The sequence below is a fragment of the Myodes glareolus genome, chromosome 9 (assembly GCF_982192425.1).
Source record: "Myodes glareolus chromosome 9, mMyoGla1.1, whole genome shotgun sequence".
In the NCBI taxonomy this organism is placed as follows: domain Eukaryota; kingdom Metazoa; phylum Chordata; class Mammalia; order Rodentia; family Cricetidae; genus Myodes; species Myodes glareolus.
In genome coordinates, this window is record NC_142034.1 from 97,818,853 (window position 1) to 97,843,179 (window position 24,327).

Genomic DNA, 24,327 nt, shown 5'->3' on the forward strand with positions numbered 1-24,327 from the left:
GCCACCATGCCTGGACACTAGAGTTTTATTCAATCATAAAGAATAGTGAAATCATATCATTTGTAAGACATTAGAATGAACAGGGGATTATGTAAAGTAAAAATAATCTAGACTCAGAAAGATAAGCAGCATTTTTCTCTCCTGCTTGGAATCCAGAGGCAAAGGGATAAAAAAGTAAAATGGAGACTATTGAAAATGATGAGTATCCTGGATAGTCTCCATTTTACTTTCTTGCTTTTACTTTATTTGCTGTGAAGAGATACCATGACCATGTCAACTCCTATAAAGGAAAACATTTAATTGGGGGTGCCTTACAGTTCAGGGGTTCAGTTCATTATCAACCTGGTGGGAAGCATGGCAGTGTGCAGGCAGACATGGTGCTGGAGAAGGAGCTGAGATTTCTACATTTGGATCCAGAGAAAGTGACTGCCACGCTGAGCGTGGCTTGAGCATCTGAGACCTCAAAGTTGGCCGCCTGTGAACACTTCCTCCAACAAGGCTGCACCTGTTCCAATAAGGCCACACTTCCTAATAGTGCCATTCCCTATGGCCTATAGGGACCATTTTCATTCAAACCACCACAATGAATAGGATTGATATGTGCTAAGGCATGCACAGAGCTGTCACAATGAGCTGGAGAGATGCTCAGCTGTTAACCCAGGTTTGGTTCTCAGCCCCTGAATAGCAGTTCACAGGCACCCATCACTCCAGCTCCAGAGGATGCAGCACCTTCTTCTGACCTCTTTAGGCACACAAGGTCTGTATGTTCATACAGGCAAATACATTTATACACACAAAATGAAAAGGAAATATAATAATGTGGTCTACCTCTGTCTTTGTATAACCAATACATGCCAATAAAATCTATAGTTTTTACTATCTTCCTTAGTTTATTTTTTTGTTTTTCATTTCATTTATTTAAATTAAATTGATGTAGAGTAGACTCTTAGATGTCAGAGTCTGGGTCAGTCCCCTCCACCCAAGGTCTGGGATAGTACTCCACACAGGGATCATTAAGAGCTATTTCCACTTTCCTTAAATGGACCCCCTAAATTCGCAGATGTGTCCAATTTGAGGTGCCTAGGTTGTGTGCAAAGTTAGCGATGAATGCACCTGACATGCTGGTGGAGTGTGGAGGTCGGAGGACGTTAGAGGGAGTTGGTTCTCTCCTTCCATTGTGTGGGTTCCTGAGATCGAACTCTATCATGGCAGCAAGCACCTTTACCCGAGGAGACTTATTTTTTTTTTTTTTAAATTTTGCATCAGTCTCTCATCCAAAGTTTTATCTCACTTGTTAGTGAGGCCGCTGTAGAGAGATAGAAGGCAGAAAGAAAGAGACTTGGTCTGATCTTAGCCAGGACCTTGTTTGTTCATGACGAGAGGGTATTTTTGTTACCCATGTGTGCCGATGGTCTAGATGCCCACAGTAGCTAAGATACGACCTCTTACAGCGGTGGAAATGACCTCTTAGTCCATAAGGGAAGATGGGAAGTGTATTCTTTCAGTAGGCAAGTTTGAAATTTATCTTAGATCTCTGAAAAATAAGTTCTTAGAGTCTAATAAAGGAACAGCTTTACTTTCATAGGGGCACAGTTCAGGGAACCTGACGTGGCCATGTCCTACTAATTTGGCTCCTTAAGCAGTTTCTCCGAGGCCACCGATCCTTTCCAGGCCCCGCCCCTCCCTTCAGTCCCCGCCCCCGCCCTCCAGTTCCCGTTTCCTTTCCTTTCAGACACCGCCTTATCCAAGGCCCCGCCCCCGACACAGCAGGACCTGGGTCTGCGGCTGCGCACAGCCAGGCTTGCCGGTCAGGTCACGTGCTCGGCGCCGGCGGGCCAAGATGGCGGCGTCCTGCGTGGCGGTTCTGGCTTTGGCGCTGCTGTTGCCGGTGCTGCTGCTGTGCGCGTGGAAGCGCGGGCGACAGGCCGGCGCGTCCGTGCACGTGGTAGTCGTGGTGCTGGGCGATGTGGGCCGCAGCCCTCGCATGCAGTACCACGCGCTGTCATTGGCCCAGAGCGGCTTCTCCGTGACGCTGCTGGGGTTCTACAGTGAGTGGCAGGGACCTGGGAGGGATGCTCAGCCGGGACCCTTGGCTCGCTCTGGTCTGGGGCTGAGGCAGGAACGGTTGTGCTCCTCTCCTGCCTGTTTAGGCCTGGATCGCTGCTTCCTGGTGTCTGAGAGCAGCCTGTGTCAGCCGCCCTTTACCATACGTGAGGACTACGAAGAGATAGGTTGCAAGGTCCCATTTAATTCGCCTAGGTAGTGCAGAGACTGGGGCTGAAACCCTGGTGTGTGAGACCTCAGTGCTGGCCACCACTTCCTCGTACTGCTTTGTCAGTGAGTTAAGACATTGTTTCTTTACATCCCTTATCCAGCGCTGAGCCTTTGTGGCTGGGGATGTTTCTCTTGTTCCCTAAGGTGCAGGCAGAGGTGTCCACTTCCTCCCCATTATGATCCATGTTGATGATTTTGCAGGGGTCCACTCTCACTAAGCAGCTTCTAGCTGGCTTGGACCTCGCGTATAGACCACAGTGTTCTTAAACTCACAGAGATTAACCTGCTTCTGCTTTTAGGGTGCTGGATTTAGAGGCATGCACTACCAAGCCCCCAGTGTGTCCGACCTTTTGACACAGCGATATGAAATCTACCAGCATGTCAGGCGTATTCATAGCTACACATTCTGGGCACCTCAAATTGTGCTTTGTAGCACATGCTAGCCTTGAACACTCTCCTTTTTATCCTATCAAGTACTGGAAGCACAGATGTGAGGGAACTCATCCTACGGCCTGTAACTACTTCTGATACCTTAAAGGACACGTTTGCATTTGCAGACTCCAAACCTCGCGATGAGCTCTTGCAGAGTGATAGGATTCAGATTGTGAAGCTGACAGAGCTGCCAAGTCTGGGAGGTAGGACCAGACAACTCCAGGTTCCTGACTAGGGGTAGGTGGTTTAGAGGGCGTGGTTGTGTGTTGGGGAGCTGAGGGAACTAGCAGACTGCCAAGAGCTCCCTTGTAGAGATGGATGTTTTCTGACTTGCAGCTGGACCCCGAGTTCTCCAGTATGGAGTCAAGGTTATATTTCAGGCAGTGTACTTGCTATGGAAGTTGATGTGCACAGACCCTGCCGCCTACATCTTCCTTCAGGTATATGCCAACTGCTGCCTGCTTCTATGAGAACCGCTGTTAGCAGTTCACTTGGGGGCCTTGGAAACATGCACAAATTGGGTTGTGGGTGTGGGTCAGTGAGGTCCTGGATTTGATTTCTAGTCCACACACAAAATGTACAAATTATTAAATATATTGCATACTTCTGTGTGCATAAAGTATAAAAAACATGAGGAGGGCTGTTGCATTCATGGACTTGTGGCAGCTGTGGTCACCTGTACGACACCAGCACAGATCTGGCCTGCCAACATTTAGCATGGCTAGGGGAGGAATTCATGCGGTGCTGTCCCTAGCTGAGGAACTGTTGGCAGTTAGTGGTTGTTAAGGGAGTAGAGTCCTTTTTCTTCCATAGTGATTCCTCTAGTGAAATGCCCATGCTCCAGGAAGTAACCCCATTCCTGTGTTCATACAAGCAACTCTAATTAAACTCAGTCATTAAAAATAAAAGATACGGGGCTGGAGAGATGGCTCAGAGGTTAAGAGCATTGCCTGCTCTTCCAAAGGTCCTGAGTTCAATTCCCAGCAACCTCATGGTGGCTCACAACCATCTGTAATGGGGTCTGGTGCCCTCTTCTGGCCTGCAGCATACACACAGATAGAATATTGGGTGCCCTCTTCTGGCCTGCAGCATACACACAGACAGAATATTGTATACATAATAAATAAATAAATATTAAAAAAATAAAAGATATGAAAATAGGAGGGGGCTAGTTGGGTTATTGAAAGGTTGGGAGGAGGCTAGGAAAGGGTAAGTTGTGAGTGATCAAAATACATTATGTATTAATGAAATTGTCAAATAATAAGTACAATAATATTAAAAACCAAATAAGCATGAGTTGTAGAAATTGCTGGAGAAATGGCTCAGCATTTAAGATTCCTTGTTCTTGCAGACAACCTAGGCTTAGTTCCCAGCACCTACAATAGTGGCTTACAACTGTCTGTAACTCCAGTTCCAGGGAATCTAACACCCCCTCCTGGCCTCTGCAGGCACTAGGTATGCATGTGGTGTACACATATACATGTAGGCAACCACTTACATAAATAAAAATAAATATTAAAAACCAAAAACTTGAGTAGGAGTTTCTAGTGTCTGTTGTGTGTGTCGTACCCACTGGTATCTTGATGTATTTAATTGATGTATTTTAATGCTCTCAAGAGCCCTGTGGCATAGGTTCTCACTATTTAGACCAGACTGGCCTCAAACTCACAGAGATCTGTCTGCCTCTGTCTCTTGAATTTTGGGATTAAGGATGTGCACCACTACACCTGGTCTTGTTGGGTTATTTTGATCTTTTACATATGACTGAGATAAGAGTATAGGGTGTATACATCTGTAACTCAGGTCCAGTTTCTTAGGAGAAATTCCTAGCAGTGGAATTGCTTTGTCAGAAATTCCTGTTTAAAATGTGTGTAACTTGATGGCCTCAGAGTGAACCTGGGCCTTTGGGGTGCCTGTCCTTTAGGTTCTGTGATTTCTGCCGCTGTTTGGCATTTTTCAGAGCTTGCAAACAAACAAACAAACAAACAAAAAAACCCAAAACCAAAACCAAACCAGAAAACCAAAAAAAACATGTTTTACCATTTTTGTGTTCTTATTTTTACCTTTCCCTTGGTTTTTTATTTTATCTTGGTGTGTGTGCATGTACATGCATGTTCATGTGGGCTTGAGTGTGTACATGCCACAGCATGTGTGTGGAGAGGATGGAGGACAACCTCGAGGGTCCTTTCGTTGTTTGAGATGGGGGTCTCTGTCCCTCACCTCGTATACTAGGCTTCCACAGTGTCTCCTGTCTCCCAGCTCCTATCTTGCTGGAGGAATCCTGAGGTTATTTTGGGGGATGCCATGCCCAGCTTTATATGGAGTCTGGGGTGAACGCAGATCCTTATGTTTGGGTGGCAAATTCTTTACCTCCCAAACCGTCTCCTAACCCAGGTGCTCTGGATTGTTCATGATTTGGGGGTTTCCAGATTGACCAGTTTTGATAACTTCTTACATCTTCTTTTGATGGCGGAGAGGGCCTTCCATCTGCCCATTGGCTGATGGGAGCCTTTATAGGTCATGGCCTCGTCTTTGCTCTTTGCTGTGTGGTCCCTCTTCTTCATTCGGGTACGTGGGCCATGGTCTGTGCTTCCTCCACTGCCTCCAAGTGTCTTTCTCCTAGAACCCACCGGGCCTGCCTGCCATTGCTGTGTGTTGGCTTGTGGGCTGCATATGTGGAAGCAAACTGGTCATCGACTGGCACAACTATGGTTACTCCATCATGGGCTTGGTACACGGCCCCCGACACCCCATTGTGCTGCTGGCCAAGTGGTGAGAGGGTGTGGGTGGGAGAGAAGGGCCTGGGGAGCGGGCTGGGTCTGGAGCAGGGTCCTTGGTCCTACTTTGACCCTGGTTGTCCCATCCCATTGTGTGCTTCCAGCTCTGGGGGTCACCTAGCTGTGCGTACCCTTTCCCTTTCCCTCCTGGGACTGATGTCCCTTGTTGACCAGCAGCCCAGGCAGTTCTTGACTGTCACACGATACCAGCTTCATGCCAGGTGCCAGGCCAGGCCCGCGTGTCTCCCATTTGTCTCCGTCACCCTGGCTATGGTACACTGTACGAGTTAGGAGAGTGGGCTGAGAGTCATGTTGTCTCTTGCCACCAGGAAGTAAGTCAGGAATCAGCCCCAGGGAGTTCCATTTCAGAACCTTCTCCATATCTGGAGTGGGGGGGAAAAGGCTGCAGTAGGTATTATGGTGGTAGCTAAGGATCTTTCTCACTTGGTCCAGACTAGCTTTGAATTCATGTTGGTCCTCTTGCCTCAGCTGCTTATGCTCTGGGATTATAGGCACACTCCTCCACATCCAGTTTATTACCCCCACCTCCCCACTGAGAAAGGGCTTCTCTGTGTAGCCCTGACTGTCCTGGAACTCCCTTTGTAGACCAGACTGGCCTCAAATGCAGAGATCTGCCTACCTCTGCCTCCTGAGTGCTGGGGTTAAAGCCTTATGGCACCACACCCAGCTTTTAGGTTTTTTTTTTGTAATTTTTAAAATTTATTTTTGTTTTTAAAAATTATTTTATATATGGATATTTTTTCTGAATATTTATTGGTGGACTTATGGAGGCCGGAAGAGGGCATCAGATCCCCTGGGACTGGACTTAGATGGTTGTGAGCTGCCATGTACCCTGGTCCTCTAGAAGAGCAGCCAGTGCTATCTGGTCCCTAAGTTTTTTGTTTTTTTTAAAAAATATTTATTTTATCATGTATACAATATTCTGTCTGCATGTATGCCTGTAGTCCAGAAGAGGGCACCAGACCTCATTACAGATGGTTGTGAGCCACCATGTGGTTGCTGGGAATTGAACTCAGGACCTTGGGAAGAGCAGGCAATGCTCTTAACCGCTGAGCCATCTCTCCAGCCCCCTAAGTTTGTTTTTTTGAGTCTCGCTTATTGCAGGTTGGCCTTGATCTACCTGAGGTTACAGGTATGCGCTGCCACGCTTATTTTATGATGTGCTGGGGATGGAATCCAGGACTCTGATGCATTATGGGCAAACACTCTGCCAGCTGAGCTACGTCCTTAGTCACATCTGTGTGAAGCAGTGTCTATCCCAGACTGGCCCTAGGCTCCCTGTGTATCACAGGGTGACTACCTTTTTCTCTTGAGTGTTTGGGTAGGCGCACACCACCATGCCCTGTTTTTGTAGCATTCAAGATAGAACCAGGGCCTTAGCTTGCCAGGAAAGCACTCTGCCAGCTGAGCCACAATCCCAGCCTGCTGCTTAGTAACCTTGACGTCCTCTTCCTCCCTCTCCTGGGACAAAGCCTCAAGTCACTAAACTCCCTTCATAGTGCAGTGAGAGAGCCAGAGAGCCGCAGCCCTGCTAGTCCAGGGGGCTGAGACTTGCTTAAGTGGCCATTACTGGGTTTCTCCTCTATTGTGTGGGACTGGATTTATGGAGACCGTTTCCTTTTGAAGTAACTGTGGAAGCTGAACAGTGACAGGGTAGGAAGATGTGAAAAAGGTAACTGTGTGTGCCAGGGGAGCACATGGCACATCCGACAGGCACAAGGGCCTAGTTCTGCAGCCTTTTCACTACCCGTGGGTATCAAGACATGGAGAATGGGGTGAAATCTAGGTTCATCCCATGACTACCTGCTGATCCCCAAGACATCTTTGTAGGTACGAGAAGTTCTTCGGGCGCCTATCCCATCTGAACCTGTGTGTGACCAGTGCGATGCGGGAGGACCTGGCAGAGAACTGGCATATCAGGTATGCGGGCCTGGGATACCCATCAGCCCGCCATGTGTTTGGAGAGCTGCAGCACCTGCTGTGTTGCATTGAAGCAGCCATGCTCTGGGAAATAGTTACGGGCTTGAGAAGCCAAGGGGGGAGGCCGTAGGCTGTCTTTCCCTCCCAGGTGTGTGACCTAGGACTTTTTGGTCCTGAAGGCCTGCAGTATTCTAAGTGATCATGGAGTTTCTTGTCTTTGGGATTCCCTAAACTTCCTTGCTTTTTGGAATCCTGCTGTGTCCTGTTGCTTAGATTTTTCTCTGCTCACTCCCATCTCACACGTCAGGGCTGTGACTGTCTACGACAAGCCAGCATCCTTTTTTAAGGAGACGCCACTGGACCAGCAGCACGAGCTCTTCATGAAGCTGAGCCGCACATACTCTCCTTTCCAAAGCAGGTATGTCTCCCGTCTCTCCGCTGTCCTGGGCTCCTGCAGACTCATCCAGGGCCAGTGAGCTAATGCTGCGGCCTGCCACCTATTCCTGTAAATCAGCTTTTTTTGGAACACAGTCCACCTGTTCACCTCTGTGTTGTCAGTGGCTGCTAGAAGCCTGATGTGGCGGTGAGTCTCTGTAATCCCAGCACTGGGGAGGCTGAGGCAGAAGGATTTTAAGTTTGAGGCCAGCCTGGGCTACATGGCAAGCCTTTACCTTATCTTAAAAACAGTGGTTGCTCCCAAACAGCAGCAGTGGAACCAGGTTTCACAAGAGTCTATGACCTACAAAGCCTGAAGCAGCTACTCTCTGGCCCTTTAAGAAACTGCCTGCTGAGCCTTGTGCTACCTTACCCTGCTGCCAGTGGGTTCTTGTGGGGCAGGGGACCTGAGTGTCCTCTGGGCATCTCACTGTGGAGAGAAGGCACCTGTTTCAATTCTGCCCCTGTCCTCTGTGTGCTCCTGGGAACCAAGCATGGCTGCTGGGAGGCGGGTCAGTACCTCCTCACTGGCATGCTATGTGCTCCTGGGAACCAGGTGTGGCTACTGGGAGCTGAGCAGGTAGAGTGGAGGGCCTGTGGGGGGGTGGCACTGAGTGATTGAATGGGTACTGTTCCTATAACCTCAATCCCAGCAACCAGGATCAGTGCAGTCAGTAGGGTGCCAAATGGCTGGGAGCCTGTGGCTCCTCTTTTGTGCCAGTGTCTAGTACCTCACCTCTCTCCTTTGATTCTTCAGCTCCGCACCCTCAGACCCCAGCGTGGAGAGGTCGGCCTTCACCGAGAGGGACTGTCAGAGCGGGGTGGTGAGGCGTCTGCATGGGCGGCCAGCACTGCTTGTGAGCAGCACGAGCTGGACAGGTCTGCCTCCCTCGGTACCTGGGGTGTGCGCCCAGCTTGTCTTGGGATCTGGGGATGGGTATATGAGTAGGGCGGGAAGTTTGGGAGGCAGTCTGTGACCCTTTTCCTTCTCTCCCTGCAGAGGACGAGGACTTCTCCATCCTGCTGGGAGCATTAGAAAGTAGGTGTGTGGTGCATTAGCAGCTTGGAGCTTGTCAGGGGCCGCTGCTTGGCACTTACCTGACCTTTTGTGGCAGCCTGTCATGTGGTGTGCCCCTGGTGTCATGGGTGGGCCAGCTTGGGACAGTAGGGGAGGGCATGAGAAGCTTACTGCCCTTACACGGTCATTGAGTGGCGTTTCCCGCCGTCTAAATGTATTTTGAGACTAGCAACACCCCCGAGAGCTTCCCTGCTACACTTATCTTACTTTTTCCTGGTTGGTGTGTCTTTTTTAAAACAGAGTTTGAACAACTAACACTCAGTGGAGACAGCCTTCCTTCCCTAGTCTGTGTGATAACAGGTACGATGGGAATACCATGCCATACTTTAGAAGGGCAGAGGGTGGCAGAAGAATGGGCATATGGCCTTTCGAGGACACCGCTGTAGGGCACTGTCTCAGCAGTCATCTCAGTTCTCCAGGGTAATTTCTCCCTTTCTCCTCAAGACCTTGCCCAAGCTAGGCAAGTGCTCTACCGTGGAGCTACATCCCTATCTGTATTTTATCTTTCTGTGTGGAGAGAGAGGGTCTTATAAGTTGTTCAGACTGGCCTTGAACCCACTCTGTAGTTTTGATATGCTAATCTGCCTCAGACTCCCAGGTAGCTGGTACAGACCTGTGTCACCATGCCCCTGGGGGTATAGGTTCTACATCCACTTGATATATAGGGAACCTGAGGCTCAGAAAGGACTCAAGAGTTCAGATTTCAATCCGGATGGCACTTGGGTCAAACCCTCCCCTTTCCTAGTGCATTCCCAGCCTCTGTGGTTAGGAAGCAGTGTGTTTTCTGTCCAGTCACAGGGTTAGGCAGCTACCCCCTCCTGTTCCCTCCCAGTTAGGTTCCTAGGGGACCCTGGCATGCTAAGGAAAGTCCCTGTATCACTTGGTGTAGGTGGAGATTTGGTGTCCTTCTTGTTGGCACCTAGCATTTATTTTAGACCCCATTGCAACCTGCAGCCCTGTGCCAGCTGACTGGGGTGTGCTTAGCATCTTGGCCATGGGATGTCAGGGCCTGATGGGGCCATTGGTGGGTGTGGTTTTGGGAGAGTTGTCAGGTGTCAGCTGGAGCAGCAGGACCAGTGGTAGTGATGGAGAGTGACAACGTTAGTGACTTTTCTTCTCTGTGAAGGGAAGGGACCTCTCAGGGAGCACTACCGCCACCTCATCAGCCAGAAGCACCTCCGGCATGTCCAGTTCTGCACCCCGTGGCTGGAGGCCGAGGACTACCCCCTGCTTCTAGGTGAGACAGAGGGCAGTATGACACTATCCCAAAAGGGCAGACTGAGCTCCTTTTTGCCCTGTAATCTTTGTACCCTAAGGTAGCCCTGGGTTTGCAGCACTGCCTCCTGCCTCAGCCCCGAGTGCTGGGGTCATAGGTGTGCACTGGCGTGTCTGGGTTTTGTTGTTTGTTTTTGATTTTTGAGACAGGGTTTCCCTGTGTAGCCCTGGCTGTCCTGGAACTCATTATGTAGGCCAGACTGGCCTCTAAGCTCAGAGGACTACCTGCCTCCTTGCCTCCTAAGTGCTGGAATTAAAGGCATGCGCCACCACCGGCTTTTTTTACTGTGTTTTTTTAACTTAGAGGAGTTGACTCTGTCCCTCCATCCACTGTGGGGTCCAGAGATGGAACTCAAGTGTGTCAGGCTTGGGAGCAAGCACTTTCACCTGCTAAGTAGTTATTTTTAAGTGGTCACTGGGTAGTATTCTTAACAAAGCTGAATGAACCACAGCCATAGCCAGAAACAGCTGATCACAGTGACTGCCTGGGAATTTTCTCTTTGAAAATGAATAATGGCTAAGAAGAAACAATAAATCAATACAAGTAAAAACAAAAACAAATTTTAATCATTAGGTAGTGGGAGACAGGACCCAGTGGTCAGCCATGTTTCTGCCTCTGGTCAGGCTGCCTGACTTTTTGGTCAGTTTATGCCATTTGTATTTGGGGACAGTCTCACAGGGACAGCTTCTGATTTCCCCTCCTTGTCTAGGGGTCATTACATAAACCCGGGAGAATGTGCCCTAGTGTTTTGACTGTCTTTGCAGGGTCAGCGGACTTGGGTGTCTGTCTACACATGTCTTCCAGTGGTCTGGACCTGCCCATGAAGGTGGTGGACATGTTTGGGTGCTGCTTGCCTGTTTGTGCTGTGAACTTCAAGTGGTAGGAACAGATACCAAGCTATACCTGGGGCATATTCTAGATCAGCAGCCGGGGGCCCTGTCCTATGTTTGGGCTGAGCCCTAGTGAAGGATAGTGTACTTGAGGCATCCACACCATGCCAGTCACCCAGATACAAAATGTAGTTAGGATGTTGGAAATATTAGTACATGCCTGTGGTCTGGAGGCAGAGGCAAGAGGATCCCTGAGCTTGAAGCCAGCCTGTGCTACATAATGAATTCCTGTCTTGGGAATGTTGTAGCAAGGAGCATGTTGATTGTGTCTGTATCAGCATGTAGCTTTCTTATCCTTGTTCCTTGCTGGGATGTTACACGCCATCTAGAGAGGATGTGAAGCATAGAGTAGGGTTCATGTGGATCACATGCAAAGCAGTACATAAAGAACCACCTGCAGATATAAAAGGGGCTCCAGGAATATGCCCTGCACAGACAGAGGGACAGGGTGGCTGGGGTTTGTTCATGGTTAACATTCTACTCAGGCTCCTGCTATGAGAAGGAAACGGTGGCCAGAGCGGCCTGCTGTCGACTGGATTTACATCCCTCTGTTCTGTGGCTCGTCTCTCAGTTGGATAGGAATCATCCACACCAGTGCAGTTCTGGGACTCCCCTTTCCCTGGCCAGGGTGGATGTGGGCATGGAGGCTGCAGTTTGACAACTGGAGATCAGCTGCAGGATGGAGTGTTCAGGATGCGAAACCCTTGTGTGAGCCAAACTCAGGGTTTGTCGGGATTAAATCTCCCAGTGACTCTGAAAAAGTACCCTTGATGTGTAGAGCCAAATACAGGCTTGCTGGGACCCTAGTTCTCTGGCTGGAGTGGAGAAAAAACACAGAAAGCATCTTGACACAGAAAGGTCACCTTCCTTTCTCCCAATCAGCCTGGTGTTTTGACGTGTGCTCTTGTAGGCTTTTCTTTCCAAATACTCCCATCTCAGAACACTGAGGCCAACCTACCATTCTCGACACTGGCTTCACCTGAGGGAGCAGTGGTGGCCCATCTGTGTTCCTGTCCTTTCCCCTTGTTTTGTCTGCAGTTTGCACGAGCTCGTGAAACATGGAGAGAACGGACTGGTTTTCAAGGATGCGGAGGAGCTGGCAGCACAGTTGCAGGTAGTAGGCCGACTCCCTGGGGGGTTTGGTGGCTTTAACCCAGCTCTCTGACTCTGCTTCCTCCACAAGGACAGCTATGGTGGGACTCTGGGATGTAGAGATGGAGGAAGGAAGCAGAGGCCTCCAAGACAGTCTCTCACCCTGCTCTGTCATTCACAATGACAAGAGCTAGAAGAGCGAGGCACACACATATACTCCTGCCTCCTGTTTGTAAAGATGGGAGCTGTGCTGCCCTCTGGGGGGAGTGGGGGGACAAGGGAGTTTCTGCAGAAGTATATTTGTCTTGATATTTGTGCTCTCATTTCTGACAAGGGACTCGTTTGTCCTTACGTCCTTGTGAGAACTCTAAAACTCCATCCTGGTGTGGATGGAAATACAGCTGTGGGCAGGACTCAGCCTGAAGCCTGCAGTTTGCCGGCCCCTGATAGCTGTTTCAAAGGCAAAGCTGTCATGGCCTCCATCTTAACTGCACCTGCAGTTGTGTTAGGGGTGGTAGAGGGAAGGGAAGACAGCAGGTGGAGGCTCTCCAGGGCAGGGCTGTGGGTAAGTAGATTGGTTCCTCAGATATCCAGTGAGGGAAGGGGCACTGCTAGGCATGAGCAAGAAGGACCTGACATGGGGCAGGGTGCGCAGGGAGCTGAATTCCAGTCTTCCTTTTCCTGTAGATGCTTTTCTTAAAGTTTCCTGACCCTGATGGAAAGCTAAACCAGTTCCGGAAGGAACTCCGGGAGTCAGAACAACTGCGGTGGGACGAGAGCTGGCAGCGGACTGTGCTCCCTTTGGTCACTCACAAATGACCTCCAGGCCAGAGACTAGGGCCCTGCCCTCAGGGTGTGGAGCTAGGTCCAGGCTCCATCCATCCTATACCCGCCCTTCCAACCAGCACCTGCTCCACTTGGTCTCTGGTGGGCTGTTGAGTGCCCCCTAGTGGTCAGAAGCCTAAGGACGGCAGTGGACAACTGGGAAATGGATCATCTGGCAGCTGCTTCATCCCGTGTCTCTGAGAAGCTCTTCTCTCTGGTGACCCTGTAAACCTCGCAGTCCCTGGAATTTTGTCTCCGGACTTTCACATTCCTTGTGTTCTGGTTCTTTTGGGCTGCCATGAGCTCTGGGATATCATGTGTTCACTGGGATTGGCTGAGCAAGGCCTGAGCTGTCTGGCAGGACAGTCATACTTGATAAATTCATGTTTTTATTAGTACAGTAGAAATGCTTGCTCTGAGCCCATGTCCACTCCAGATGAGCTGCGGAGGACAGGCACCACACTCAGCCTGTGCTTACTGTCCATTTGTGGTTTGCTGTTAACTTCCCTGCCCAACAGAAGCCTTCCCAGCTTTCCCACGCACTCTTCCCATGACAGCGATCTCATTTTTCCAGTCACCTTCAAATACTGTGATGATGGCTCAGCACGAGCTTCAGGATTACGATGGCCGAGTGCTCTTCATAAGGGAACAGTTTGCTGGCGTGAGGAGGCACTTCTTCCCAGTAGATCCCTGCACGATCTAGACAGAGGACAGAGATCTCAGGAGGGCAGTATTGGGGACAGGAAGTCAGTCTGTTATTGCAGGGCTGTTGACACAGGTGTGCATTCAAGCTGATTTACTTGGGCCACAGGTTTCTAGGCCCATGCAGATGCCCTAAGGGTCTGTGTGTGGGCCCGCTCAGTCTACAAGAGATTGGCAGGGGTTCTGCTCTGCCATTTCCCACCGTATTCCCTTAAGGCCCTGCAAACCTGTCTCTGCCCCCAGCAGCACTAGAGTTACAGGTGCTGTGGCCACAACCCGACCTTCCCCCCCCCCCCCCGCCCCCCAGATAGGGTTTCTCTTTGTAACCCTGGCTGTCCTGGAACTTGCTTTGTAGACTAGACTGGACTCAAACTCACAAAGATCTGCCTGCCTCTGCCTCCCAAGTGCTGGGATTAAAGGTGTGTGCCACCACCTCCAGCTCACACCCAGCTTTGTACATGGGTGCTGAGGATTCAAACTTGGGTCTTCATGTTTGTGCAGTGAGCACTTCTGCCTACTGGTCTCTCTCCAGCCTGAAGGCAGTAAACAGCAACAGTGTGGCCCCTCTCCCACCACAGCCCCTGGGCTGCCTGGGTTCATGGGGCTTGCCAGGACCGTGGGCCGATGCGATCTCGCCTACACTTCTATTATAAGTAAAGCTAGGAGTTTAAAGGGCAGAGCACCACAGGCACAGAAATATGCGAGGCCCCAGAGCCCACCACCTGAGTGCAACAGACACAAGTTAGCACACTTCTAACTCCTACCTGAATTTTTAAAAATCTTATGGATGGAATCCGGCTTTGCACATAGTAGGAAGCATTCTACCACTGAGCTAAGTGCCCTGTTCCCATAGAGAGTTACTGAAATCAGGAACAGGCTGACTGCTCTGTAGTACTCAGTTTTTCTAGGGAAAATAGATTGCAGGTATTTGTGTGTGTGTGCACACATGCATACAAGTACATTAGTGCTCTATCAGAGGGTTCTGGGAGCATTCACCTGCTTATTTGCTCTATACTGAAGCGGGGGAGTCTGTCCACAGATGCTACAGGTGAGTGGACAGCTTTGGTCTGAGTGCCTTAGTGTCTAAAGGGGATGCAGGATGATGGCAGGACAGCCTTCCAGGTGCTGACTGGAGTCAGACTGGAGGACAGACAAGGCTCGTAGTAGTGCCATCTGGGGGCTCTGCAGATGGCAGGGTCCTTATTCCTCTTCTAAATCACCCGTAGCTTCTTTCTAGTTGCAGAGTGCTCAAACAATGGCTTCCAACTGCTCACTGCCTCTGCAGGCCGGGCTGTGCCTCACAGAACAGATAAGGATGGGTGCTGAGGAGCAAGGCCAAAGTCAGCCCGATTTTTAAACCCTCCTAGGGTCGGGAACTGACCCAGCTCTGTGATGAACAGCTTGCCCGTGTCTTGGCTGCGGACGGTATAGGCCACATAGACATCAGGAGCATTCTTCCTCTGGCAGTCGCTGAGCATCTTCAGGACCCTGACCAGTGACAGTGTCACTTCCCCACAGTAAAGCACATCTGCAATGGAAAGGCTGTTATTGAAGGGCCTTCTGTTAGGGTCTGTACCCAGAGCAAGGGTGCGGGGCTGAGCTGACTTTGGCATGGGGTGAGGGCCCATGCATTGAGTGGTGGTGTTGAGACTTATGCTGTTCCATAGGAAGGTGCGTGGGTGAAATGGAGGAAGTCTAAAAGCTCTACAGTGGAGCCCCCCGCTCCCCCCATGGCAACATTGGCTCCATGCCTCTTTCTCATTTGCTTAGTGAGCAGGTCCTAGCCTGGCTCTGGGCTTTGGGGTGGGGGTGGGGGATTTATTGTGTCGGCTGCAGTGTGGGATGTACTGTTTCTGGTGACCTCTGTTGTGCTAGGGGAGGAAGGATCATTGGTGGCCCAGGCAAACACTGCTTTCTCTCCAAGATTCCATGCTCTTTGTCATCTCTGAACGTCACAGTACAGGGACCTAGGACCCAGATGTACTGGTGGGAACAGACAAGGCCACATGGCACAGTGATGATAAATCCTTGGCATATCTGCATGGAGCCAGCATAGACAGTGTGGCAGGGCCACTCAGCTCCTGTTCCCTGAGTTGGCCTCTGTCACTCCATTGAAACATGACCCAGGATGGTGCTATCAACAGGTGGAGAAGTTGGATGTGGTGCCCCACCTAAAGATCCAGGGTGGCTGTTTATCACCAGCAGTGGAAGGCACAGTCTTGGTGTGGTGGGTAGGACTTCCCTGGTGTTCACTCCAGGACCAGGGAGGGAATAGGTGGTCTCAGGGGAAGGTCCCCTAGGCCAGGCTAGTGTGCTGCCCTGGCACCTGTCCTGCCCATCTTAAGTCTTCTGGGGACAGCTCGTCGTTCATGCCACAGCAATGAGAGCATCTGTCTCCACAGAAGGATCTGGGGCTCTGGAGTGTGTGCTGTGACATCACTTGGTGGCCTAGGGTGTCACTCTGGGGCCCGGCCTGCCCCTGCCTGCAGCACCCATTGCGTCTTTAATCTGCCTGGGTGAGTGCTGTTGCAATGACAACATTACCTGCTGCAATGACGACATCTGCCTGGAAGGCGGAGAGCTGAGAGGCTGTCACCTCGTCCCAGTCCAGCTTGGCCACTGTCACCTTTGGGCTGCCTGGGTCAGTGGGAGTGTCGGGCTCTAGGGGGAAGCCATTGAGGAGCACATTTCCACGAAGCTGCTCAAGCACCTGGCCGTGACAGTCGCTGAAGATAAATGCTCTGGGGTAGCACGCCTTGCAAATGGCCAGGCCCGTGAGGCCAGCTCCACTGCCTAGCTCCAGGACAGTCCTGAGCGGGAGATGGGGACCTCTGTTCACAACTGCACCAGCGCCAACTTGCCTTAGTGCCTGCCCTGTGCCCAAGATTACCTGTCCGTGAAGGCTGCTGGGTTCTTGATGGCCCACTCTGCCAGGTAGAGAGCAGCATCCCACGTCACCAAGCCTGTGGTGCCATGTGACACAATGGCTGTGCTCTCAGAGAGTGTGACCGAGTCTCCTGAAGGCTGCAGAGACAGGAAGAATGAACAGAGTTACCAGAGTATTATTGGTGGATCCTAAACCACAGCAACTGAGCAGCTGAGCAGACTATGTCTATGCTGGAATGTACTCAGCAGTGAAAGGAAGCAAAATTGCTACAGCCAGAAATATGGGTGATCTTGAGGCTACTGTGCTGAGTGAAAGGAGCCATGCTGTGTGATCCCCTTCATCTAATACTTTTAAAACGACCCAGTCAATCACAGACAAAACATGTGGTGGGTGGGAGTAGGAACAACACAATCACATTCATTTCTCATACCAGCAAATAGCTCCGGTGGCACTGGGTGGACTCTTCGGCCATCAAAACCTCTGCCAGCGCCTCATACAGTGCATCCAAAGGCTCTGTGGGCACAGCCTCATGCTGGGAACAGACGGTGAACTTTAACTGAGGACCACACTGATCCGCATAAATAACCATTCTGTCGCTTGCTTCTATCTGCTCTGAACAGGACCTGATGGCTTTTACAGCATTCATGGTGCTGGGGATGGAACCCAGGACCTTGTGCAGGCTAGGTTGGTATTCTACTGCTGAGCCATGCTCCAGCCCGGTATTTACCAGATTTATAGGGGAAAATTTGGAGTGGGAGATAAGATAGCATATGGACAATTAGAATTAAAATTAGCAAAAGTGCACTGGTGGGTGCCTCAGGGAGAGGTATGGAGAGTTAGGGCAGGCAAGGCCTAGGCCAGCAGGCAGAGTCCAGGAGAAAGCCACACTGCCTAGGAGAGGTGCTACTGTCCTTACATGATGTGTTCAAGTGAGCCCCAAGCTCCCAGTGCAGCTTTTAAGCTGCCTTTTGGGGGTGTTGAGGCACAGCTTTACCTCAGAGCCCTGTCCCTTCTGGTTCTGCCAGGGCCTACAGAGGCACTGAGGTGGTAAGGCCTGGAGCCAGGTCGTGCAGAGATCACACCTGTGCTGAGCCTTACAGAGTCTTAAGGTGTCTTACAGAGGTGGGGAAGACACTGCAAACTCCAGCAGGAGTGAGTGGGCCAGCCAGGAAATGGCTGGTGGTGTAACAGGGGAGGAGGAGGCATCCTTCATTCAGTGGCAGGGATGTCTGATAGGAGGGAGAACCTGAGTCTAGATGAAGCTGCTGCTGAGAGCCCTGGCCTCTCTCCTACCCAGTTCCACCCTGCCCTCCCTTGATACCCCACCAGCATCCGCCTGCCCCAAGGCAGGGAGGTGGGGCTGCTGGAACCTGGCAGAGCTCTGGACCTCTGTGTTCCCCTATGTGGCCCAGCCCTGGCAGCCACTGCCCATCATTGACCTTTTTGATGAGCTTTGACAGAAAGCAGCGTGCGTACTTCACAGATGGCAGGTGCTGCACACACACAGGGTGCTTCACGGTCTAGACAACAAAAGACAAGAAGGTGATTGCTACAGAGACATGCCTTTAGTGTTCAAGATGCTTCACATGACTGGAGGGAGCCTGATGTGCAGGGTCAATGGGGGTGTGTGCCCTGGGCATCTGTAAGATGGAGTCTTTTCTTGAGATGATCTTACTATATAGCTCAGACTGACCTCAAATTTACATCTTCCTGCCTTAGGATTATGGGTATGTGCTGCCACTCCCAATGTAAGACTGAGCTTTAAGTTCTTTCTTTACAACATTTCTACATAGTGCACAGCTCCGGGCAGGAAGCTGAGTTCACTGGCCCTTTTCTGTCCACCCAGGGAGGCAGGTGGGAATGACACTAGTCTATTTTGAGGGCAAAGTGGGGTATCTGGCTTCATGGAGGAGGAGAGGGCCTAGCGGCGGACCCCCCAGATACCTGTCCTGGCTATGAGGCCTAGGTGGTGGGGAGGGTTAGAGATGGAGCCGAGCAGGCAGATATGGAAGAGCAAAGGAACTAATGACTCAGTGGAAGCCTCAGGAGTCAGGAGCAGGGCAGAGAGGGCAGTGTGGGGTAGCTCCCAGGTGATAGGAGGTCAGAGGACCAGCAGGAAGCAGGAGATGGAAATGGGCCTGGAGGGAGGTGTAGCTTTCTACCTTGGGAGGACAGCAGGATCCCCTTATGGTGTCTGCCAGAGCTTCCTACTGAGGGTTCATCGACTACAACCCCATTGGATCTTAAAGCAGCATGCTCTCATTTTTGTTGGATCACCCATGGAAGGTTGTAAGACAAAGCCTGACTGCTTCCTCCTTCCTTTCCCCCTTTATCTTCCTTTCTGATAACAGGGTCCCCCAGTATAGCTCAGGCTGACTTTGAGTTGGCTCTGGCCTAGGCTCCTAGGGTGGCCTTGGTGGCTGGGGGCATTGATTCAGGAAATCTCTACCCAAAGGCATGTGCATTGCTGAGACCAAACCCCACCTCTGCCTCTGACACTGAGCAGACAAGATGAGCTTTCTTATTTTTGCCTTAAATGTGAACAACATTTCAAAGCGGCTAACAAATGCTGGAAGCAGTCACCTATCACCCGTTGTCCCGGAAGTTCAGGACTTCCTAAGGTGGGTCGGCTGGAGAGATGGCTCAGTGGTTGAGAGCACTGATTCCCAGCACCTACATGGTGGCTCACAACTGTCTGTAATTCCAGTCCCAGGGAATCTGACACCCTTTTCTCCTTTTCTGAAATACACGTAGGCAAACACCCCACACATATTTAAAAGTACCCAAAAGTTAAAGCCATCTAGAAAAAAAGTGGCATAGTAGCACTCCGCAGAGATATAGTCTCTCTCTCTCTCTCTCTCTCTCTCTCTCTCTCTCTCTCTCTCTCTCTTTGGTTTTTGAGACAGGGTTTCTCTGTAGCTTTGATGCCTGTCCTGGAACTAGCTCTTACAGACCAGGCTGGCCTTGAACTCACAGAGATCCGCCTGCCTCTGCCTCCCGAGTGCTGGGATTAAAGGCATGCACCACCAATGCCCGGCAAGATACAGTCTTAACAAATAAAGAAGGCATCCCCTAGCTTCCCTTATCTTGTGCAGTTGTCTATTTGAATATCTTCTTCATCCATTAAAACCAAACAGTCAGAGCTGTCTGCAGTGCTGACACCGTGTGCATTGCCAACACAAGTGCTGTATCTTTGTTTTTTGGGGGCACTGCTCGGAAAGGATATAGGTGAGCCTTGGCTCCGCTATCTGGGTGTGCTGGGGCTCTTACCTTCTGCAGAATAGCCAGCAACAGCTCAGAACCCGAGGGCTCCCTTAATTTCTCTTCTAGGCTCTGTTCCGAGGAGAGAGAGGGAGTGAGAGATAAATCCTAGGGGGATTTTCTCAGCAATATTACACTGCTGTGGAATATTCTGATAAAGAGCATCAGTAATCTTTACCCAGGGACTTGGAACCAATCTGAAGTGGGAACCACCAGAGGTGAACTCAGTCTGATGTCACAGGCCATGTGTGGCTGAGTATCAGAAGACTAACTCCGAAGTCACATCAGCTGTGGCTGTCCTGCAATCACTGGGTTCCAGCAACTTTGAAGCTGAGCTGGTAAACTAATAAGTACAGCATAAAGGCTGTAAGCTTAAGTGGAATCTGCCACTTAAGCTAGAATGGGGACTTAGATGTGTGGTGTCAAGCCTGGCCATCCCATCTTTCTCACAGGGACTCAGCTCGTCAGGGCAGGTATGTGACACACAACAAGCCTTCATGTCTTCAGAGCATTTTACGATGTCCTAACAGGTCCTCTAAGACCTGCTTTGACGCTTTTCTAGCCTTGTCTACACTCAGTCTCATCCCTGTTCACCCCACTACAGCTGCACCGGCTCCTTTACTGTTCTTAATCACGGCAGCCATGTTTCTATCATAAGACCATGGCTTCCTGTTCTCCCAGACTATCCTGTGGTTGGCTGTTTCAGGGCTCCGGTAGCAGTTCAAGAGCTGCCTCTTTGGGAGGCCTTTGATGACTCTATTTGCCATTTTCTTGCTTATTCTTTTATTCTTTTGAGACAGGGTCTCACCCTGTAGCTGGGGTTGATCTCTGACTCACAGAGATTCTCCTGCTTTAGTGCCCCAAGCTGAGACTGGCTCCTCCACATGGTTTCACTTGGTGTTTTCTGGTTACTTACTGTGTCTTGTCTGAGTAGGGCTGGTCTCTACTGTGCCCTGTGTGCAGCTCATGGATGGCAGTCGGTAAGGATTTAGTGACTCACTAACTGCTAGGCAACACTCGGTGTGCTTCCAGAGCCAGGTGTGAGTGGGGTTCGTATTCAAGTGCTCCCACAAAGTGAGATGCAGGAGGGGCTGCCTATCTTGGAGCAACCATGTTAAGGCTGTTAAATCCACAGTTACTGTTCAAGGTAAAGTCTTTAGGTTCTCAGTGTAAGCACTCTTATGTTCATTTTCCTATAAATAAGCAAAGGTTGGGGGGGGGGGCGATGCTACTCCCTAATTTGGAGCTATTGGACTCTCCCTTCCTGCCCTGGCTGCCTTAAGCAAAAGGACTATCAGTCAGACAGCAGCAGGACTGCCCTTAAGTCAGCCTTGGCTGTCTGATCACTCCATAAACACCTTTAGACAAGCACAGCTGATTCGCATGGTGCAGCCTCGTCCAGGGCTGTTTGAGGTACTTTGCAACAGACTTTTTGCTGTCATAAGCCTGGGCACACACTATATTACTCTGCATTCATTTTGATGTGCAGATGAGGAGCGCACCCCCTGGTGGCTTAGTGGAAGGATGGCTTGGATGGTACTAAGAGGCAAGGCTGTGATTGGTTCAGACAACTACATAACCGGCTGTGGTGGCTCAAGAAGGGAGTGGACTATGCCGGTGGTGAATCCCAGCACTCGGGAGGCAGAGGCAGGCCTGGTCTACAAGAGCTAGTTCCAGGACAGGCTCTAAAGCTACAGAGAAACCCTGTCTCGAAAAACAAACAAACAAAAAAAACCAAGGGACTGGACTACAAAGAGCCCTCCTGGGAATGGTCTCTTCTCGGTGCAGGCTGAGCTGGTAACATGGAGAAGGCAGACACAGAGACAACAGAGCAGCGGTGGCTGGGCGGCTCAATAGTGGCTGGCAGAATTGTAAAAGCAGCCAGGCAGCTGACCGTGGTCAAGAGCTAAGGAATCCCCCACTCCCAAGGCCTGCACAAGAGCTGTATGTTTGTAAGCTGCTGCCAAGGGCTGAGGAAATCCAGCACGTAGTCCTGCTGGGAAGCTGGTAGCCAAAATGCCTCAAGAACTCCGGAGGTCCATAAGGACCAAGGGCGCCCTATATGCAAGAGACCTGCAATTGCTGCTCTTGTCTGCCTTCAGCTGGCACAGGAAAACAGCATGCCCTGAGAGCTTCTTGTCTGCCTATGATTTCTAGCTGGGGGGTGGGGGTGGGGGGAGACGAAGCCCAACTGTCTGGTAGCAAGAGACATTGTATTCCCCACAGTGCTAATTAGAAATGATGGTACAAAGATGTAGCCACTTGTATAAGGTCCCACAGTATATAATTCACACAGCACACAGAGGGCTGAGTTAGGATTCTCCTTTTTGTAGACCAGGCGGGTCTCAGAGTTCGAGACCCAGAGTGCTAGGATAATTGGCGTGTGCCACCTCCGGGCTTTGAGCTCTAATTCTAAGCAGAAAGCTGGTTTCCGTGGCCAGAGTTTTGGCTCTCACCCTTTCAAGCTTAAACGGAGTGACAACGGACCCCAGTACAGTGCACTGTGGGCGACCCTGAGCAAGTGCTTAGCACGGCTGGTGAATTGACATTGAATGGGGACCCATAAGCTATAGAGTTCCATTCTGTGTTAAGACCAGAAAAACCACCCAAAGAAGCCGGGCAGACTTTGGAGGAATACAATTTTACAGTGACTCATGCCGGTGAGCTCCTTGCACAGGAGTTATTAGCGAGGACTCTCCAAAGGAGCCTCGTGCCCGAGCTGCACATCCCCAGACCGCCAGGAAGTTCCCTTTCCAGTCTCAACTCCCTCCGAGGCGGTTCTGCCTGCAGCCAGCCCTTTGGATGGGAGCCTGGCCTCCCCTTCAGGAGAGCGCGGTTGAAGTTTTCAAAGCTGTTTTGCAGTTGCCAAGATGACCGATCACTGGCTTAAAAAGTTGCTAAAATAAGACAGCCCGGCCCGTGACCCTGCAAGTTCTGCCAGAGAAGGGCCCAGCCTGCCTCCCCAGGTCGGGCAGTGAGCGAAGGGGGCCCCAGACGCCCAGCCCGGCAGCCCCAGGAGTTCAACCCCGACACCCGCCGTACGTCCGCCGCCCACCTGCCAGGGAAAGGAGGGAAGCGCGCGAGCCGCCAGGAAGCGGCGCTCGAAACTCTGCAGCAGAGAAGTGGCCCCCTCGTGGTCCTCAGGCGCCATCGCGGGGCGGGGCCAATGTCGCCTGGAAATGAGCGGAAGCAAGACCTGAGTCTGAGGAGGCGGGGCAAAGAGGCGGCAGCTGTGGGCGGGGCTAGTCAATACTCCGGCCCAGGAGGTGGGGCAAGGGGGGCGCCCTGGAGGCGGGGAGTCCGGTGGGGCGGGGCAGAAGCGGGTGTAAACCGTAGGGTTCGTGCGCTGCTGCGTCCTGAGAGGCGAAACTTAGGAAAGGGCTAACGCGGGCGGCGGGGCGCGTTCTAAACAGGTTCGTGGAGCTGGAGCGGGTAATCTGAGGGCGGGTCTCAGATGGTCTGGGGTGGGGCTCAGAGGGCGGTCCTTGACCAGAACTGGGGCGGAGTCTAGAGGTTGGAAGGCTGGCCCAAGGTGGGTATGATGCGGGTCCGGACCAAGACTGAGGTGGGGCGGAGCTTAGGGGCGGTTCTTGACCAGAACTGGGGCGGAGTCTAGAGGTTGGAAGGCGGACTCAAGATGGGTGTGGGGCGGGTCCGAGACTGAGGTGGGGCGGAGTCTAGAGGTTGGAAGGCGGGCTCAAGGTGGATATGGGGCGGGTCTGAAACGGAGGTGAGGCGGAGCTTAGGGGCGGTCCTTGACCAGAATTTGGGACGGAGTCTAGGGGTTGGAAGGCGGGCCCAAGGTGGATATGGGGCGGGTCTGAAACGGGGATGGGGCGGAGCTTAGGGGTCGGTCCTTTGACCGATTAGGGTGCAGGCTCGGACCAGTCGGAGGCAGGGCTGAAGTGCTCGCCTAGTTGCGGAGGCGAATCTTGGAAGTGCTCCTGACAGCCTAGGATACTTATGCTGAGCCCCCCTCCCCCGCTATTCTGTAGGCGGGGTTATGGTCTAGTGCGGGGCTGAGTTGGGTGGGTTAGGGCGCGGCCTTGCTTGCTGCTTTCGGAGTGGGTCTCACTCCCCGGTTTTGATCCCGAAGGCGGGGCGGGGTTCGTGCCCACACAAGCCAGCTCCAAGTCATCTCCTGCCCACTGGTCTTGGTCCACCGGCACGTGCAGTCGGTGTGGGCGGCCTTATCCCCATCAGCACGGCCCTCTGGGACCCGCCAGGAAGGGCACCCTCAGTCTACTCTCCAGCTTTTGTGTCTGCATCCCAACATCACCTAATTCTTACTGAGCATCTCTAGTATGATTGGCAAGACCAGGGGCTGCAGCAGTGGGATAAAGCCCATTTGGTTTCTGCCCTCCAGGGCATGCTGCCTCAAGCGGGAACATAAAACAGTAGCAATATCTGCGCTGAAGATGAGTGCACAGAATCGCAGGGGCATCCAGCAGGAGTTT

General features: G+C 51.5%; 2 protein-coding genes across 2 annotated transcripts; one reads left to right on the forward strand and one right to left on the reverse strand.

Annotated features, from left to right (window-relative positions):
• Window positions 1–1,816: 1,816 nt before the first annotated feature.
• Alg1 (ALG1 chitobiosyldiphosphodolichol beta-mannosyltransferase) lies at window positions 1,817–13,415 on the forward strand. The gene is made up of 13 exons (XM_087910813.1): window positions 1,817–2,048; window positions 2,832–2,909; window positions 3,043–3,146; window positions 5,330–5,478; window positions 7,335–7,424; window positions 7,732–7,842; window positions 8,617–8,738; window positions 8,860–8,898; window positions 9,178–9,237; window positions 10,064–10,174; window positions 10,978–11,092; window positions 12,142–12,217; window positions 12,883–13,415. The coding sequence occupies exons 1-13, from the start codon at window positions 1,841–1,843 to the stop codon at window positions 13,012–13,014; spliced, it is 1,395 nt and encodes a 464-aa protein (XP_087766939.1). The 5' UTR covers window positions 1,817–1,840; the 3' UTR covers window positions 13,015–13,415.
• On the reverse strand, window positions 13,390–23,061 carry Eef2kmt (eukaryotic elongation factor 2 lysine methyltransferase). The gene is made up of 8 exons (XM_048433139.3): window positions 22,926–23,061; window positions 19,880–19,942; window positions 18,049–18,129; window positions 17,040–17,141; window positions 16,613–16,746; window positions 16,267–16,532; window positions 15,104–15,250; window positions 13,390–13,719 (listed from the first exon to the last, which is right to left on the reverse strand). Exons 1-8 carry the CDS (start codon window positions 23,019–23,021, stop codon window positions 13,601–13,603), a joined length of 1,008 nt encoding a protein of 335 aa, XP_048289096.2. The 5' UTR covers window positions 23,022–23,061; the 3' UTR covers window positions 13,390–13,600.
• Window positions 23,062–24,327: the final 1,266 nt, after the last annotated feature.